Genomic DNA, 20,329 nt, shown 5'->3' on the forward strand with positions numbered 1-20,329 from the left:
TTGACTATAGCTCATCATAGTCCAATGGCCTGGCACTTTGGTCCTGGAATCACAATGAAGAGTCCAGTATAGTGTGCAGATGTAATAATCTGATTCATTCCTAACCACAAAGAGATGTCTCCTGAAAACAGGAAGCAAGAAGGTGTCATGTGATAAGGAGCTGATATGCAAGCTTCCACTTTGACCACAGACATAAGTGTCTTAGTTGTTTAAATATAATTAATGGCTAGTCAGTGTTGAACATTTGCTCATTTCCACACATTCTCATGACAGTGCATGAATTAAAACACTTGGAAAGTAGTTTAAAAGGTGGGGTCAGAGTCTAGGACATTTGAGTGACTTTATCCTAATAACCTTTTGCTTACATACCTAAAAGCTCTTTCAAACATTTCTTAGCAATACTAACTTGAGCTAACGTTAACTAGAACATTTGGCCAACTAAAGGTACTCAGGCCTACATCCAAATATGGACTATGTTACCTTCACTATCTAGTTTCAGAGTAACAGCCGTGTTAGTCTGTATTCTCAAAAAGAAAAGGAGTACTTGTGGCATCTTAGAGACTAACCAATTTATTTGAGCATAAGCTTTCGTGAGCTACAGCTCACATCATCGGATGCATATTGTGGAAACTGCATCCGATGAAGTGAGCTGTAGCTCACGAAAGCTTATGCTCAAATAAATTGGTTAGTCTCTAAGGTGCCACAAGTACTCCTTTTCTTTCTACACTATCTAGGATCTTTAAATACCCATATAAACTCCATCACAGAGCATCTCCCAAGTATCTGAAGATAAGAATAAAGCCAAACAGTATCTTTCTCTTTCTTCTTTGCCATGCTGAAGGAGACGTAGCTTGCTTACAAATGTATTTAAGGTGAGAGCAAGTAAAGAGTGTGGTGAGTAAGCACAGGGCCTAAATAAGCCAAATTAAAAAGATGAGCTTGGATTAAATAAATAGTTTTATTGGATACCCATCCCCAGATGTGGCAGTATCTTATGGTTCATTGGAAAGCAAAGCGCTCCAAAGTAAAGGTGTCAGGGGTTTCTTTTCCAGCTTTGAAAGCAATGTCATTATATCCTAGAACATAAGGAACAAATTCTTTTCATTCTAGCCAACATACTTCGTTATTGTTGTTCATGCTCAGATGTCTCTTCCTTTTACAAATTCTGCTAAACTATTAGCCTCAACAATTTCTTGTGATTTCCAGGGAATTCCAAGAGTTTACAATAGAATAAGTAGCAAGGTATAGTAATTCCTTTTGGCTGTTCTCATCTGTCTCATCGAGTGTATGCCCATTCATGTATTATGATTCAAAACTATTAGGAGCACCCATTTGATTTTGATTAAATGATGCATTTCAATTAACAACCCTTTCAATTAACAACCTTTTTTAGCTGAAAATTTCTTTATCACAATCATCTCCTCAAATTCCAACACTAGATTATCTTTTCCATCTCTCAATATGCGTGGAACATTCTGTGACCATAATAATTTACTCAAAGGTAGATGAACAATCTTTCTATGTATCTATCCAATTCTCTTATATTCCATCCCCTTATATATAAAGGACACTATGTTTTGTTTACAAATGGATATCCAAGCAGACGGTTTTTATGAGATCCACTGGGAATGCCACATTACATGGGTTTATATAACAAAAGGGTGCTTAAATTTATCTGCCATTCAGTTGGGCTTCAGGAGTTGACATGACTTTGAAATGAATGAGACCGCCAACAAACTTCTCTTGGTGTTATTGTTCCAGTCAATAAACAGTCATATCCCTCAGCAAAACTGACTGCTTTCATAAAGTCTACAAAAAATGCACCAAACTAACAGACAATACTATTTTTTTATTGTTTAACATTTCATTACTTAAGATCTTTTATTCCAACTTTTTTTGTGTGTCCATTTGAGCAGGGAGTGTGACATTTCTAGAATATTACAGTGATAAGGACACCAATGGAACTTTCTCCCATGCTGCTCCTCACATTTGGAAGGAGCTCCTCATTAACATCCAAAAACTAACTAATTACCATCCTTCAAAACCCTTTGCCCTTTACCTACAAAAAAAACTTGACAGAAGTTAAGCTACTGGCATGCTGATCTCATTACCTATCATGCTGGCCAATAATGTCTCACTGTTTCCTTGTATTCCCCCATCTCTCTGTATCCATCTGTTACCTCTTGTCTTACACTAAGATTGTAAGCTCTTTGGGGCAGGAACCGTCTTTTGGTTCTGTGTTTATACAGCACCTAGCACAATGGACTCCTAGGCAGTACGGTAACACAAATAAAAACAATTTAGTAATTACTGTGCATGAAGATCATATCTTTGCAACAGAATGGCCAAACACTCAGTACAGCTTATGTACTGCAGATATGCTAGAGATACCAAAAATTTAGAAGGAGATCCTATATTCTCAGAATTTGCAGAATTTCTACACACAGAATTCTGGCATCTCTTACTAGAAGACTGTTCAAATGTACACATAAACCATACTAAAATTCAGCTTGGAAAAGTGCAAGCTAACACATCTGAGGAAAATTAATCTAGGTCACAGATACTCAATGATAAGGAAAAAACTGGAAACCGGTAATGCTGTCAGAGACTTAAAAATGTAAACAGGAACACAGAGCATATCAGAGTGGGGCCATATAATATAATTATAGTGCTTAAACTATTCTCATGATGTAAGAGAATTCATGTGAAACTTTAGTATTTTAATTTGAGGTGTAACTTGACATGGCCATGTAATTTCTGGATAAACTGTTCATCCTTAAATGGAACCCTAGGTGTCTTTAAAAAGTGAGGATCCATATGTGAAAATAAAAAAGGCAACTGAATTTTTAAATACCTAAATAGGTAGTTCACATATCCAGGGCTTAAATATTAAGTGCTGACAAGGATACATTAGAACAAATAGTAATGGTTCTTTTAAATCAGGTACATAATGCATCTCTGCATCCCAAGAGGAAAGTGGAACAGGTACCTCTTCAAAAAACTTCATTTGCATGCGCTGAAGATGTAAGTGTACACGTAATTTAATTTTCAAGGACCGGTAACTCTGCATATGCAGACGCCTACTGACTCACATTAACATGGGTTGCTAGAGAAGCTAGAGCAGGCTCGCAATTTTGCAGATCATCTGGTTTTGAAAGTGTAGCTCTGTAAAGTATCTCAACTTCTACATAAACAAACATCTTAAAAATTATGCTATTCAGTCACAACTCAGACTTGTCAATCCTCCTATTCCCTTTCCCCTACTGTATTCATCTTTCAGTGTCACCCATTTTAGATCCTGATATAAAATACCACAAAGTTCTTGTATACGGAATGTAACCCTCCCTCCTCCTCCCACCACAGACAACATTTAATCTTTGAAACTCCTTTAGAGTAAGAATTTTAAATCATATATGTCCACCTACCATACTTCTTGTGGCAGGTTTAAAGTTATGCTGCCTTTGATTTCATCCCCAAAGCGCAGGTATCCTAGAGTGGCTAGAGTGATATACAAGGACATAACAATTCCCATGCCAATGTTCAGTGCCTGTGTGAAACGTTGGGTTTCTTTCATTCTATTTTCCAGAGGGAGCACCTGAAGAAAAAGAAACAGTACATAACAAAAACACTGAGTCAATGATTTTCAAATGCTCCTGCACTTTATCTCTTCTCTCTAAGAATTTTTTCCTTTAAAACTATTTCTTAAGCTGTCTGGTTTTTATAATAAGTAGTACTACCGAAGGATCCAAAGCAGTTCATATATTTGTTATGTTGTACACACACAATAGAAGAATCACTTCAACCACGGAAAAGAAGCCATCTCTAGAAGAAAGCAACAGCTGTTTAAAGGCACAAAGCAACACCACTCTATAGTTTCGGTCAGGTATGTCCAGATGAAAACGTAGAGTGAATTGAAATAGTCAGAATGGAAGCTATTCATACTAGAATCAGGACACTACAGGTAACACACCTAATCTTATTGGTTCATCCCTAAATAATTTATCATTGCTGAAACCAAATTACATAGTAAATCACTTTTCTAGGGAAGTAGGCAATAAATTCTCACAGAAAGACGAATGATGCTCTCATTTTAAAAGGAAAGTCCAATTGGTCTGCACACACAGTATTTTAATTCATATTTAACCCATGTACCAAAGATAGTGAAGACATTCCTAGACAAGCATATTTTTGCTACATCTTGCAGAAAAGCTGTAAGAATTTATCAGAGTAAAGCTGCAAAACTTAGCAGTACTGAAGCATCTTTGAAGAATGGAATATCAGGAGATTCCTCAAGCTCTTAATGTTTTGCAGCACTTACTGAATAAAATCACTGACAACATCTGTGAGCTGATACTGGCAAAAGTTAAAGAAGACACCTCACTCATCTTCCAAACAAAGATCTGACAAAAATTACAGAAGGATAAGAAAAGCCACCCATTGTGAGTCAGATACTTACTTGGTGTAAACTGACAAAACTAAATGCTATTGTGATTTACACTAGCTAAGAATCCAGTCCACACAATGTGTTTGATTTGGAACCAGGATGTGAAAGGCTAGTTTAATTCAGAGCTATATTGCAAATCTGGCTCAAATCACAAACAATGAGTAAAATAGGGACAAAAAATGAGTAAAAGAGGGTGTGCTCCATCCCTGTCCTTTGAGGCCCCAGAAATGTCTCAGACTCTGTCCAGTCATGGAAAACTTCATGTGATTTATTTACGTTCACAACACCAACACCAATACAAGCTCATGCAGCAAATTATTTACAGTCCTTCTCTACTTTTAGCCCTTTCCCATAGGCCAGAGGGGAACAGAGCTCTCTCCCTTCCATCAGACCTCTGAACACATTCAGCTCAGCCAGCCCAGACCCTCTCTCACCAATTTCCTTCCAGTGTTCTTCTTATGTTCATCAGCCATCCCAGACCGATCAGCTAATTAGCTACACATCCCTAGTCTGCTTTCTCCTAGGGAACTGATTGGTGCCAAGTGATCAGAGTGCTGGGTCACTTTTTAGCTTCTAGCCTTCTCTCACAGGACTAAATTGAGAGCAAATGTATTCACAGCACAAAACCACTTAAAAACAATATAATTCAGTTACTACTTAGAGACTCCAGAGTTGATATAGCAAAAAAAAATTTTTTTTTAATGCTGCAGGTAAGGATTAAAGGGCAGCTACAAAATTGCATCCTGCTCCTTTCACTGCCACTGCTATCCAATGATCCCTTAGCCTACTACTCAATGATCATGTTCTTTAAAATGAGATACAGAGGGAGGCTAGGATCAATTTTTTTATTATTTTCAATTTATAACAAAGGTAATGAAGAAAACAGAATATAAAACATTTCATTCACCAATTAAAATACAATATACAGAATCATTATTGTTAAAAGAAAGAGACGGAGGACGTGCTAACTACAAAAGAAACTGAGGACAGCAACAGGGCCACACCAAGAATTGAACCAAAAAAAGAAAAAACCAAGCAGACCAAAGAACATATAATCTCACTTGGACAGCACTGTCTTAACAATGTACATTACTCAGTGAGATATACTTTATATAAATATATTATTACTTCATCTATTGTTATATCAAATGAAGATCATGTTTAAAGGTCTTTCGAGTGCTGCCATTTCCAACAAGTCACTCTACCCGCCCTTGGTATGTGACATATAAACTCTCATCTACTTGGCTGCCAAGGTAACCTGAAGAATCCACAACTCCTGCTCATTTATTCAGGTTTCTTTTTTCTGAACTGAAGTAGCTTACAAGAATCATTTATGGCTTCAAGAGAATATCTGGATGCACACATCCCTCCGAAAAAATTCAGACCCTAAAATAATGTGGATTAAGGCTCTAGGGGACTGCCTTCACATCACAAATAGTCCTCTGTGTCTTTGATGCCAAATTTAAAATTATCAGAAGGGGGTCTAAGTGGATGCAAAAGATACTGACTTCTTTACATCACACTGTATTATTCCATTTAGGAGAACCTTTTACTTCCTTACCCTACATTTGGTCCATAGATGGTTATTTCCTGGCTTTCACCAAATACTAGCACTGCCAATACAGTACATCTATTTATATTTCTAACACACTTGCCATTCTGGGGGTAGCCAATACATTTAGGGGCAAAATGGTACTCTAAAAAGTTACCTTATTTAGAGGCATTTCAAAATTTCAGATTTTGGAAAGTTAAAGAATCTGTATGCAAGGAGGATGCTTTTCTTAAACTAATCCTTCCACACTACCGGTATTCCTCCAAAAAGAAGCATGGAATTGCTTCATAATGAAGTCCTAATGGTGGAGAAGGTAAAGTTTGCATTGGGCAGCCTTTAGAAACATAAGTCCATCAATAAGTGATCAGATTAAATGGGAGGAGAAATACAAAAAAGAATCTTAACTGCCAGCACAGGTAATTTTCTTGCCACAGAGATCAAAATTGCTCACTCCTCCAAAAGGATTCAATTTCTGTGGCAGTATAGAACCTCTGAAGTGGTCTCCTAACGTTTTGCACTGAAAATTGCTGGGTAGAACATGCAATACTGCAGAGTCTTTTGCTTTGCCGTCTGCTTAGTGGCTTGGAACAGAGATTGCTGTGGCACATTATCTTTACTGAGAATTTGGAAGAGCATAAAACTTTGTGTGACTTTTCTCCCCAAGTTAGTTTGTCCAGCTCCCTGACTTTCCTACAAAACTATTCTTTAATGCTAAAACTTAATTACAATGGATGTAGGAATTATATTTTGTGCTGGGTTAGGCACAAAAGTGCTCATTTGATAACTAAACGTTTATTCTCTGGTGAGTGTGAATGGGATGAACTTTCTGCACAAGTTTGGCCATGCTCAGTCTCTTCAGGGAATCCCAGTATGTGCAAATGGCTGCAATGGGCTGCCTCTTCCAGGCCCACCACTTTGACTCACAAGGACTTACTGCCTTTTGTTTGCCTGACTTCCTGATACCAGTAGTCTTCAAATATGTCTTCCATCATTGATGTTTGATTTTTAATGCTTCCAACATGGGACATTAGTCCTCTGAAAGTTTTTTGCACAAGGAAGGCAGTGACTTTAGTTTCTGCACTGTCCTAAGATGGATGTTTCAGCGGGGAAAAACATCTGGTCTTTTCCCAGAGCTTTGCTGCTGAGTTACCTTTCCTCCTCCATTTTGTCTGACAGGAGAGGGCTACCAGAGAGGTTAGGTGTACTGCTTAGCCTTCTGAGAGAGACTGAAATTTTGCTGGGTTAGTCACTGGTAAACTGTGGGAGGCTTTTAGGAAAAAAGCCATCATGTAATTTCAGAATACAGGAGGCACAGGGGGAACTCAGCTCAAAGTTCTTCCACTGACATCACTGAAAGATTCCTTAAGATGTTTTTTAAGAGGATAAAGCTGAGTTGCTATGAACTCCAGGTTCCATTCCTCACAAGGAGCTGGGGTGAAGTTCCCTACTTGTTTGCCAAAGTCAGATGCAGCTGTAAGCAAGAATGGCAAGCTACTATAAAAGAATAATAAATACAGTGTACGGTGATGATAAAAAACAGACACCTCTCTAACTGAACCAAACTGCAAAAGGTTTAACAGATCTTAATGTGGATAAATATCATTGTGCCCAGGAAAGTGATGTGACTTGTCAAAGGTCACAGAGGAGCTTGAAGCAACCAAGGGAGCTGGAAGAAATCATGATGAGAAATACAACCTAGATCTCATATTTGAATTGAAAAAGTTGAATATGTATTCTCTTTGCTACCAACCACAGCACAATGGAACTTCTTATTGGTAAATTGCAACTGCTCTATTAATCCATTCAATTACTTAGTCTACAATCTTCTTAAAAAATAGAATTACTTTCTAAAGTTAAAAATGTGTTTGATCTAAACTTTTTTTTAATTTCTTTGGAAAAACACAAGATCACGGCAATCAGTTGAATGCAGATAAATACACTCAGTTCCAGTGCAGAAGCATTCATATATTTTTATTTTTATTTTCTGATTGAATTACAGCATCCACTGTGCCATTTTATTTTCCATTATGCCATCATGTTACTCTATGTGTTTAAACATTAATGAGCATACTCTGCAATACCCATGTTTCACCATGAAAACAAAGAATGAAGTAAGAAAATAACTCTGGCAGATTACAGGGCTATTAACGGAGACAAAGTGTGAGTCTTGCTATTTAGCTACCAAGTACACTTGTTACTCAGTGGCTCATTGACCTTTAATCATGCCACATTTATGAACAGATGAAAGAACTTACTACATGTACAAGATATGTTCAAACATCACCAGCCTCACTTTAAACACTACAACTTGTGTTTAAGCTTTGAATTTAAAGGAATAAAAGCTACACAAACTGAAGAAGAAATAGAAGATAGTGGTACAGTCAAAGAAAGATACAGATCCATATACTTGGGCCTTGATACAATATGGCACTGAACTATGTGCATCACTGATTTTAGTGAGAATACTGCTGAATCAGGACTTTAATTACCAATATACCACATCCAACTTTCAACCATGCTCATTTATGGTTCCTACCAGACTCTGTCCAGTTTGAGCTGCCTCCATAACTGCAGCTATTGTATAACCGGTAAGGATGTGTAATATAAAAAAAAAAATCTTATTTATGTGCCTGCTTGTTAGAGAGCTTATTCCTTCACACTCCTACTTCCCTGGTCCTTCTCGCATGAACAGAGAGCAACAATACACGAAGTCCGAAGGTGCAAACAATTCGATGTTTATTGGGGTGAACTTCCAGCAAGCTTAAATACCAGTTCCTTTTTCCTTATTTTCGAATCCCAACTTACTTCCTGTTTGCCCCTAATTTATATAGTAATATTCTTAGTTATACCTTAACCAATCATTCTACTGAAATTTAACTAACCAATCCTAACATATTGTAACACGATTAGCTAACCAATTATATCCCACCACCTTAATTAGATTACACCCAGCAAAATTAATTATACAGCAGACAGAAACAATCACAGAACCAGACAGAGATTATACAGACAAACAATAGCAAGGTGGGAACTATAATGACAAAACAATACAGAAGTGAGGATTTCACATCCCAGCTATTGATAAGTGAGTTCTTGCCAGACAGGATGCTATCAAACTAAGTTTCCTTTTACATTTTCTAGGCACTTCCCTTTCTCTGGAGGTGATAGGAATACAATCCTGTCCTGATAGGCAGTTTCCACGATATGCATCTGAGGAAGTGAGCTGTAGCTCACGAAAGCTTATGCTCTAATAAATTGGTTAGTCTCTAAGGTGCCACAAGTACTCCTTTTCTTTTTGCGAATACAGACTAACACGGCTGTTACTCTGAAACCTGACAGGCCAATAGCACCTTATTTCAATGTGACTAGTTTGGAATGTGAGGATGTGACTCTTCGCTTCCTAGCTTATGGCTGCCTCTGCTGCTTAGCCAAAGGCCTTAGCCTAAGAACAGGGCCTCAAACTGTCACAGTAAGAGAAGGCCCTTACACCAGCAGACAGTGATTTTGATTCTTTCTTTTATATCTCTAGAACTAGCCAAGTGATAAGAATACCCCTAAATTCTTAAAGTACAGGCCTTTGCAGACAGGCTTGAATTCCTACCAGACTCGTCCAGTTTGAGCTGCCTCCATAACTGCAGCTATTGTATAACCGGTAAGGATGTGTAATATAAAAAAAAAAATCTTATTTATGTGCCTGCTTTTGTGTTGTTGCTGCTGGCCATCATAGGTCACATTTCATCTTTATTTCTCTTCTAAGCTTTTCTGGATCCAAACACTGTACTGAGCAGGAGCATTGGTTCCCAGTCACAGTTACTTCCATCAGAGTGAGATGCTTTCCTTGACAGATGGCACCAAATAGAGTACATGGACCATGACCTCATCTCATCTAGGACCAGGTTCCGGAAGGCACTGAACATTCTCCAGTCACACTGACTTCAGTGAGAATAAAGGGCACTAAACAAGATGCAGGACTGGTCTGTATATAACAAGCAAATAACCATTTATAAGAAACCGAAATCTACCTACACTGGGACTTTGTCTTAATGACAAATTTTGGAACTGACCTTTATCAAGGAACTAAGGCTGCTCAAAATAGATCCAGGGAATGGCCCATGTTGCAATGGATGGAGAAAGGAAACAGGAGAACATGAAGTAGTGCTGATAATTCTAATATTGTATTTTACTGTTGATCACTTATTTCTCCAGTGGTTGAACAGTTTTTCACTATCAACTTGATTCCAGCCGCTGTATAGTCCCTGTTGCGATGACTTCATGGAGCCTAACATTCTACCTGAAGGCAACAGTGATAAGGCATTTCCCACAGTTTCTAGTCTCTTAACTGGATTACATTTTGGTTTTTGAAGAATTGCGTTGAACAGGCTTTTTTGCTGGTGCCAGAAATTAAGTCACTTTTCTTAAATCTTTTTTAGTGATTTTCTTTAAAGATATTAAATTTTAAACTAGATGACTGAATGGCATTTTGAAATGGAAAAAAAAAAAGCAGCACACATCTGACTCACTTGAATTGAGCGGTAGCACTGTATGCCGTCTGCACCAGACCACGGTCTCTTGAGGGATGTTGAAAAGGCAATGCTACTCTAACTCAGTATCTCATATTGATGGCTTTCATGCTGCTGTGTGCTAGCTCAGCCACGTGTTTCTCTGGATACAGACAGCTTTAATAAATCTAGTCCATGGTTCCTGACCTTTTCAGTCCTGCAACCCCTCTATCACATATATAATTACTGCATGACCCACTGGTGTGATAAATTACGCTAAAAGGAGAGGCCATGTGGAGCAGGGCTTTCCCCTCACAGGGTAGGGAGGGTGTCGGAGGAGAGAAAGTCAGGTATTATGTACTGGGACTTTCCCTTGCTTTTCTTTCATTTTACTTTTGTTACTCTGCCTCCTCTGTGGTTTCTCTCACTCGCTTTACATGGCCCTTTCCTGCCCCAAGCACAGCACAGAGTAGATGAGATACTTTAAATTAACCCACAGTAGTTACTCTCTAGGCTTGGTTGTCTTCCTTATGTTGTTTTTCCTCTTGCCATTCTGCAAAAAATAACCCATCCCACTTCCTGCTTCACCAGCCTGGAGGTTTTTGGCCCATACTGTTTTCTTCCTGGAACTTACAAGCTCGGTTCATTGATTACATACTTCTCTTTCCTGATTATATATGCCTCTTAAATTACAAAACTTAAAAATATGACCAACTTGCTCAGATCCTCCCTAAAGAACCAAACAGCAACCCAAAAAATGCCTGAAATTCCTTGGTTGAGAACCACAATCTAGCCTTTGTAATAGCTCAAGTAGTCAGATATGGTCACTTATGCTACACATTTTCCCCTATATTTCAAATAGTGTATAATCATTGGAATCACTACCAAAAAACTATGTTGTATATCCATCACCTGCCTGGAGTATCTCAGTACAATCAGACTGTGATGAAGCTTAGAAACTTCACACCAGCATGGAAAAACTTATAGATAACCTATCGCTCAGTTAGCCCTGCCTCCCTATACCTGCAGCCAATGACAGGCTTGGAGGCAGAAGAAAAGCAGAGAACCTGACTCAGTTCAGGGCTGACTGGTGAAGAGTTAACTGCCTCCCTGCCTGAGGGGAGTATCACTAGCCAGGACAGCCACTGGGGAAGAAGCCCTGTGTCCCTGACCGAGGGAGACTGCTGACAAGACCGAGAAGTGCCCAGCATCTGAGTGAACCGGGTGATTGAACTATAGAGATGTTGTGGGGTTAGGTCCCACCAAACTTACAGCTGCCTGCCCAGAAGAAGCTGAGTGCATGGCAAGAAGCTGCCCAAGGTCCAGAAGAGGGCACTACCTGAGTTGAAGGACATGCCCCAAACTTAAAGGACAGTGGTAGGAAGTGGCCCAGGGCAATGAACTTAGACTCTCCGCCAGGAGGTCCCTGTTTGGAGGTTGTTTGCACAGGGCCCTGGGCGAGGACCTAGTGGAGTGAGTCTGCCTACCACATCACCTTAAGGACTGAGGCACCTCAGCCAAGGAGACAAGGGGCTGGAAGTCAAGCATGCCAACCACTAGGCCGCCCAGGCTTCCATGCACCCTGTTACACAGACTTAGCACCAAGCTGCAGGGTACTGTCCAATTCCAATTTAAAATCTCCACTGCACTTTTTATACGATTTGACTTAAGAAATACGAACACAAGCAGATTCCAGATAATCAGATAAGGAACGATTTAGCTTCTGTAACCAGTAAGAATTAAGCCTAGATTCTTCAAAAGCATTTTTTTAAAAATGTTTCAATTCTTACATTTTGTTTTTCCTCTTCAGAAAAACTGCACTGAAGTATCCTGATAAGAATGTGGTAACTGTCCCTCCCTTCTCTTTTTAATTATCAGTTTCAATTAAGAGCCAGACTTGGCAGACGCTTTGTTTCTGTCTCAGATACAAATTGCTCACCAATTTTCCCAAATACAAATAAAGCACACTTAGAGAAACAGAAAACATTTATTTGCTATAATTTATCAGTGTTTCCCTTTCTCACAAAAGACATCTACAGTCAAGTGCTCCTGTTACAAAATAAGTCTCTTACAGTGAGGCAAAACGTAAAATAATAGAGTATGATAGGAAAAATAGCACTGAATTTTAGGTGCACAACTATCCACTCTATTACTAAATTACAGAGATAGAGGAGCAGATCCTCAGCTAGAGGAAACCTGCATAGCTTACCTCTTGCCCATGGATTGTAGCCTATTTACACCCCAGTGACTTCCCCTTTGACCACATTCAGTGAACCTTATTCAAAAGAAGCCACATGCCACTTAAGTGTCCACCTGACTCTTTGCTTCATCTCTGCCCATCTACAGGGGGAAATGGAAAGATAATCCAGTGTGCATACACAGAAAAACTGGGGATAAAGACCCACCATTTATTTGGAGAATATGGGCCTTCATATTTTGGCCAAGAATTGAATGGTTATGTAGTCTTATCCCTACTGTCTCATTCCTAGAGGTGGTCCTTCCAAAAATACAGTGAGTCACCCTGACTATGCCAGATGCTTTTCCCACAGCAACAGAGAAAATCAGCATCAAGCATCCCTCTCTTCCAGCTGACACAAGATAATGCACACAACTTGGAAGTTAGCAGTTCAAAAGTCCTTTTCTTATAAAGCACTCTGACCCTACTGTGATTACAGCACAAGTGAGAACACACAAAGGGCAACATATTACTTCATGATGTAATATTCTCATGTCCTTAAAATGTCTCTTCCTTGATAACTTTTCCCCTCAGAGTCTTCAAATCCCTTTCAGAGTGATTGTTAAGAGTGAATGTTTGATTTTTAACCACTCTTTATCAGATCCAAGCAATGTTACTGAGCTGTTTCTTTCAAAGAACTTCTCCATATGTGGGGGTGCATATGTTCTGAATGTCTCCCCTTGGTTTTGGGACACCATTTTTCAATGAACATTCAAAGAGGTTATTTAGTGTGGAAGTGCTTTATGCTAGGCAAAATACAATTCTAATAGTACATGTTATTTTTACCTTTACAGTAAAATCATCTAAAGTACACTTTGAAACAAAACTGTAGCTCAACTATGCTTACTCCAGAGAAAGAGTAAAAAAACTAAAGAAACTAAATTCTGACACATACAGCAGATTTAATTTACAAGGCTAGTATTTTAGTTTAAGATTTAAAATACAAAACTAGAATTCTACCAGTACATAAATACTCTGCATTAATACTGCACAGTCAATAAAGAGATGATTTATATGGAAAAACAATTTCTATTTTAAATGGGAGTGTTATAGTGCTTTGAATCCCAGAACAGCTAAGAAACTTAATAACTAAAACCCTGATCTTGCAAACTATGCAAACAGGACTACTCATATTTGTAAAGTTACTAATGAGAGTAAGGGTTTGCAGGTTTGAGGCTTAACATAGTAATACTGACCTGCAACAAAAATAAGTTTAATTGTTCCAACATACTTGTCCTGGTGCTGTGGCATTACTACAATTTTCAAATTGTTTGGCATATCTGAAGTACATTGTTTAAGATTATTTTTATGGGCTTTTATTTTATTTGAGACATGCAGACAGCTAGTGCAGTATCTACTGAACATTACTGTCCTGGGGAAATATGTGTATCAACATTGCATGTAAAGTTATAAATGTAAACTGTATAACATTGCTGTAACATGTTCCAGAATTAGAAAAGCAGACCCAAACCAGTTTTTCAGTGACAAAGACACGTGTCTGGGAGTGCCAGTGTATCAACAAAGTCAAGTGGGCTATCATTTACTTAAGCTTTCTTGAGCAATGGGAAGATGTGATTGAGAAATTTACATTTAATTACAGGGCCAGTTCAGACCTCATGTCCACAAGAGACTACTTGTCACCTTCACCCCAGCAGGAGGTAATCCTGAAAGAGGGGAGGGTGGTATAAGAATGAGAGACAGTGGCCTCGAATTTACGTCTCTCCTCCATCTCTGCTCATGACATCGTCGACTCTCAAAGAACTGAACTAAGGGGGAAGAGGCCCAGGCTGAAAGGAGACCCAGCCTGTGAAATTTACTGCAGTGTATGGTGAAGCAAAACCTTTCATTTTTAAATTCACTTAGCTTGCTAAGTTAGGTATTAGCTTGCGTTTTACTCTTTTATTTTCTTCTGTAACCAATCCTGATTTTTATGCATCGTCACTTGTAATCACTTAAAATCTGTCTCTCTGTACTTAATAAACTTATCTTATTGTTTTATCTTAACCAGTGTGTTTGGATTAAAGTGTGTGGGAAACTCCATTTGAGGTAACAAGGCTGGTGCATATACCATTTTCCTTTAATAAAAGATGGACTTTCTATGAGCTTGTACTGTTCAGAAGGGTACTGAGCAGCACTAGATGCATATTTCTGGGAGAACAAGGCTGGGACTAAGAATTTGCGGGTGTCACCCTGTATGTAATTCATGGTGACTGGCCAGAGTGCTCATGTATTTAGCTGGGAGTGAATTGGCACACTAAAGGCTGTGTGAGCAGGCCAGGAGTGGATGTTCTGACAGTGTAAAAGGTACCCCTGAGAGGCTAGAGAATTAAGAAGACCAGCTGTTCAACAGTCCAGATTGTACCCTGGGGAATGTCACAATTTGCATCTTTAAATTTACAATAATCTAATAGTAAATGTTAAACAAACAAGATGTGCCTTTTGCCTAGCGGCTACACCCAAGGAATAGGGGTCACATGATCTGGATTCTGTTGCCATTTCTGACACTCGCTTTGGGGTCTTGGACAAGTCACTTCATCTTTCTGTACCACATCAGTGAAATGGGGAAAAATACGTATTACAAACCTCTAGCATGAGATGAGGGTTCATTAAGAACCACGAGACCTTCAGAGAGGCAATATGACCTTTGGGAATATGGTATGGAAGCATCCTCACAAGTCCAACAGTTTGAGGTTGGAATTCGATGTAACTTTGATAACTGGATTGAAGTCGGAGAAAGAATTAAAGTCCATCTATGTTGGTAATGACTTGGGAGTTTATACAGGACAGTACGTGCAGGGTGTACATAAGGAAAACTGAAAAGGAGTACTTGTGGCACCTTAGAGACTAACAAATTTATTGGAGCATAAGCTTTCATGAGCTACAGTTCACTTCATCGGGTGCATTCAGTGGAAAATACAATGGGGAGATTTATATACACAGAGAATATGAAACAATGGGTGTTACCATACACACTGTAACGAGAGTGATCACTTAAAGTGAGCTATTACCAGCAGGAGAGCGGGGAGGGAACCTTTTGTAGTGATAATCAAGGTGGGCCCCCCCGCTCTCCTGCTTGTTTCATGTTCTCTATGTATATAAATCTCCCCACTGTATTTTCCACTGAATGCATCCAATGAAGTGAGCTGTAGCTCATGAAAGCTTATGCTCAAATATATTTGTTAGTCTCTAAGGTGCCACAAGTACTCCTTTTCTTTTTGCGAATACAAACTAACGCGGCTGCTACTCTGAAACCTGCCATAAGGAAAACTGAATTTGATAAAGAATTATCAACAACCTAGCCTGAGTCCTCACTACACTTCCGCAGAAGATGAATATAGCAGGCAAGGAACGTTGTATGGCCAATAACTCAAATAGTGCATCAGCTACATAAAGCAATGCACTGTGCTCCCACCCATTTACCTATAGTTGTTGGTTTTGCAGAAGCTTGACAGTGTAAGAAAGGAGAAGACGGCCCTGTCAGATAATGCTTCTTTTGGTGCTTGGATAGTGTTCAAAACATGTCCATTAATGATATGGTAACTGTTGGCTTTGGAGGTTGACAAGGGAGCCTGAATTTGAAGATATGTCCTCCTGAGAATTCCCACCTCTTTTATTTTGCACATCTTGTCAAATACCTTCAGAGAACTGAAAGACACTAATGCAGTAGATGTACACTGATCCAGAGATGCCCCAACTGTACATTAAGATGATGTCACGTTACCTGTTAAATGTCTATCCCTGACAAATCCAGCCTGGTCTTAAAAACACCAGAACAGAGCGTTAAGCTAGCAGGTTTGGGGTTTTTTTGTTTTTAAAATGGATAATGCTAAGCTGCTAAAAGAGTTTTTGACAATGAGTGGCTTTTATCTCAGTTCTAGCAAGCTGCTCTGCATCTGTCTCAAAATCCAAAACAATGACATTTTAAAATGATAATTCACTTTTTTTTCCTCTTCTAAATCCTGGAATTGGTTAGCTGCTGCCTAATTTGATTCCAAAGCCTCTGTCTTTTTGTATACAAAATACCACTCCATCCTTTATTGCAAAACAGTGATATCCAAGTTCAAAAGCAACTTAACAGACTTCTGGAAGAAACAGGTTAAACAAAAATGAGGAGCCTTATTTTCCTACTCTGAAATTAATGTTTAAAAGTAACATAGCATTTTCTGTTCACTAAGCTAACCAGTGTACAATACTCAACAAGAAAATAATACTGAATTGCATAGATTTGTATTTAAAGGGACAGAAAAGCATGTTATTTTGTCTAAACAATATGAATCAATTTCTTTCTTTTTGTTGCAATTTTCAGTTACAGTATCACCTTCACTTTTAGGTGGGGAGGGTGTCTTAAATGACAAATACTACAGGAGCTTCTCAGTCATATGTGGTGAATATTTTCCTGATTATAATACACATGAATAAAATTATTAAATATTCTATTCATACTCTGTGTATTGTTAAGTTATATCTGTACTACAATACAACACATTCCAAAGGCCCAGCTTTGGCATAGTTCCAGGCATAGTTCCAGACATAAAGACATAGTGCTTTATCCTCAGTTTTAAGTCCCATCTGCACTACAAGTTCGAGGGAGCCATGTTGTGATCAAGTCTAATGAATTTTGTATTTTCACATAAGCCCTTTCTTCCTTTGAGAAAAAAGAGGATTCTGAACATGATGCTGCTGAACAAAGGTTAGTTAATTTTGCTTAGTAGCAGTATGGACAGGACATCAGATCTGCTGCAAACCTGGCATTAGCCTAAGAAATGTCATGTATCAATTAATAAAGAAAATGTCTACAGAATGCCTACTTCCAAGAGGAGTTGTAAACACAGATTTTGTTTGACTGCATGTTCCAGTAGCACAAGTGCATTTATATGAATGTGCAATAAGCCAAACTTAAATTCTGCAGTTATTTGAATTGAATGTTAAACACAAACATCCATGTCACATTTGTAATCATCCAGAAAAACGTGTTTATTTGAACGTAATCCAATAACAGCAAATACTGAAAATACAAAACACAGTGGTGAAGCACTGGAATTCATAGATTCATAGATTTTAAGGTCAGAAGGGACCATTATAATCATCTAGTCTGACCTCCTGCACAAGGCAGGCCACAGAATCTCACCCACCCACTCCTGCAATAAACCTCTCACCTATGTCTGAGCTATTGAAGTCCTCAAATCATGGTTTAAAGACTTCAAGGTGCAGAGAATCCTCCAGCAAGTGACCTGTGCCCCATGCTGCAGAAGAAGGCGAAAAAACCCCAGGGCCTCTTCCAATCTGCCCCGGAGGAAAATTCTTTCCCAACCCCAAATATGGCGATCAGCTGAACCCTGAGCACGTGGGCAAGATTCACCAGCCAGAGACCCAGGAAAGAATTCTCTGTAGTAACTCAGATAACTCTCTGTAGTAACTCAGAATGGGTTACCTAGGAAGGTGATGGAATCTCCATCCTTAGAAGTTTTTAAGGCCCGGCTTGACAAAGCCCTGCCTGGGATGATTTAGTTGGAGTTGGTCCTGCATTGAGCAGGGGGTTGGACTAGATGACCTCCTGAGATCTCTTCCAACCCTAATATTCTATGATTCTATGAAAATGAACATGAATCGGTTGACACTGCTTTGGACCTGTCATCAGCATGGACACATGTCCTCTGGAATGGTGGCTGAAGCATAAAGGGACATATGAATCTTTAGCACATCTGGCACATAAATATCTTGCAACACCAGCTATAATAGTGCCATACAAATGTCTGTTCTCACTTTCAGATAACATTGTAAACAAGAAGTGGGCAGCATTATCTCCTGCAAATGTAAACAAACTTGTTTGTCTGAGCAATTTGCTGTACAAGAATTAGGACTGAGTGGACTTTCTAGGCTCTAAAGTTTTACAATGTTTTATTTTTGAATGCAGGGTTTTTTTGTACATAATTCTACATTTTTAAGTTCAACTTTCATGATAAAGAGATTGCGCTACAGTACTTGTATTACGTTAACTGAAAAATACTATTTCTTTTGTTTTTTACAATGCAAATATCTGTAATAAAAAATAAAGTGAACACTGTACACTTTGTATTCTGTGTTGTAATTGAAAGCAAAATATTTGAAAATGTAGAAAACATCCAAAAACATTTAAATAAATGGTTTTCTATTATTGTTTAACAGCGCAATTAATCGTGATTATTTTTTTTTAATCGCTTGACAGACCTAGTGGTCTCTAGTGCATATTTTTTCATTGGAGTAAACAATGTACCTGGGTAAAGTGTGCTGGGAAACCTGGTGTCACAGGATGGATCACTTCCCAGGCACCTCCTCATGGCCTGGGTTGTTTCTGTGGCAGCTGCCTCAGTTTCCCTTATTGGACTCCTTAAAAATTCCACACAGTCTTTTCTCTTTCCATGCCACCCTGGTTTATCATCATAGAAATGTAGGGCTGGAAGGCACTTTGAGGAGCCATTCAGTTTAGCCAAGTAAAGCTAAACCATCTTGACAGATGTTTGTCCAACTTGTTTTTAAAAAGTGTCCAATGATGGGGACTCCACAACCTCTCTTGGAAGCCTATTCCAGTGCTTAACTACCCTTGTAGTTAGAAAGTTTTTCCTAATATCTGACATAAATTGCCCTTGCTGCAAATTAAGCCCATTACATTTTGTCCTACCTTCAGTGGATCTGGAGAACATAGAATCATAGAATATCAGGGTTGGAAGGAACCTCAGGAGGTCATCTAGTCCAACGCCCTGCTCAAAGCAGGACCAATCCCCAACTAAATCATCCCAGCCAGGGCTTTGTCAAACCTGACCTTAAAAACTTCTAAGGATTGTTAGAAACAATTGATCACCATCCTCTTTACAGCAGCCCTTAACATATTGGAAGACTGTATCAGTCCCCGCTCAATCTTCTTTTCACAAGACTAAGAATGCTTAGGTTTTTTTTTAAGCATAAACTGTTCCAATCAAAACAAGGTCCTTAGAGTCCAAATTTCATCCTTCCCGGCCCTACCTGCCTGGAGTCATCTTCTCCCCTGGAGTATGCTTTCTGCTCCAGCTCTCTATCTGTCTCTCCCAAAGCTTCCCAAGCTTCTCTCCTTACCAAACCAGGCTGAGAGAGTCAGTGGGTAGCCCTTCCCCTGCTGATGTCTCCCTCTTTATCAGGCCCAGCTGCCTTCCCTTAAGCCCAATTGAGTAGTAGGTGATCAGGCACAGATGCACTGTACCCCATTCCCTCTTAAAAGGGCCAGTCACCTTGTGACACTGGGTTATTAAAGAAAAGAAAAAACTGTTTCACAGTGACTATTTTATGCCACCTGTCCCAATTTTTCTCAAGATCATCCTGATTTTTATGTCTTGAAAACCTAACTTACAAGTTGGTAGGAGCCCAAAGTAACTTTCATCACCAATGAAATGATCACTATTAGTATCACTTGAACACAAAGTTCTTATGTTCCTCACTTGCCAAGGCAACATGATGAAGAAATTAAACTGTCCGTTCAATTTAACAGTAAAATATGCAGAGATCAAAAGTCCTTTTAGAGGCAGATGAACATGCACATAACTTTAATATTGGGAAATGAGTCCACTAACGTCCATAGTATCTGAAAT

The 20,329-nt window shown here is 38.9% G+C and overlaps 1 protein-coding gene across 4 annotated transcripts in view; it reads right to left on the reverse strand.

The window, feature by feature from the left end:
* SLC36A4 (solute carrier family 36 member 4) overlaps nt 1-20,329 on the reverse strand; it is a 271,797-nt gene that overhangs the window by 176,625 nt on the left and 74,843 nt on the right. For all 4 annotated transcript variants that reach the window (XM_073336987.1, XM_073336956.1, XM_073336966.1 and 1 more), the window contains exon 9: nt 3,426-3,595. In XM_073336987.1, the coding sequence (XP_073193088.1) occupies nt 3,426-3,595 (170 nt within the window). The remainder of the gene's footprint in view (nt 1-3,425; nt 3,596-20,329) is intronic.

The sequence above is a fragment of the Lepidochelys kempii genome, chromosome 1, assembly GCF_965140265.1.
Source record: "Lepidochelys kempii isolate rLepKem1 chromosome 1, rLepKem1.hap2, whole genome shotgun sequence".
NCBI classification, from domain to species: domain Eukaryota; kingdom Metazoa; phylum Chordata; order Testudines; family Cheloniidae; genus Lepidochelys; species Lepidochelys kempii.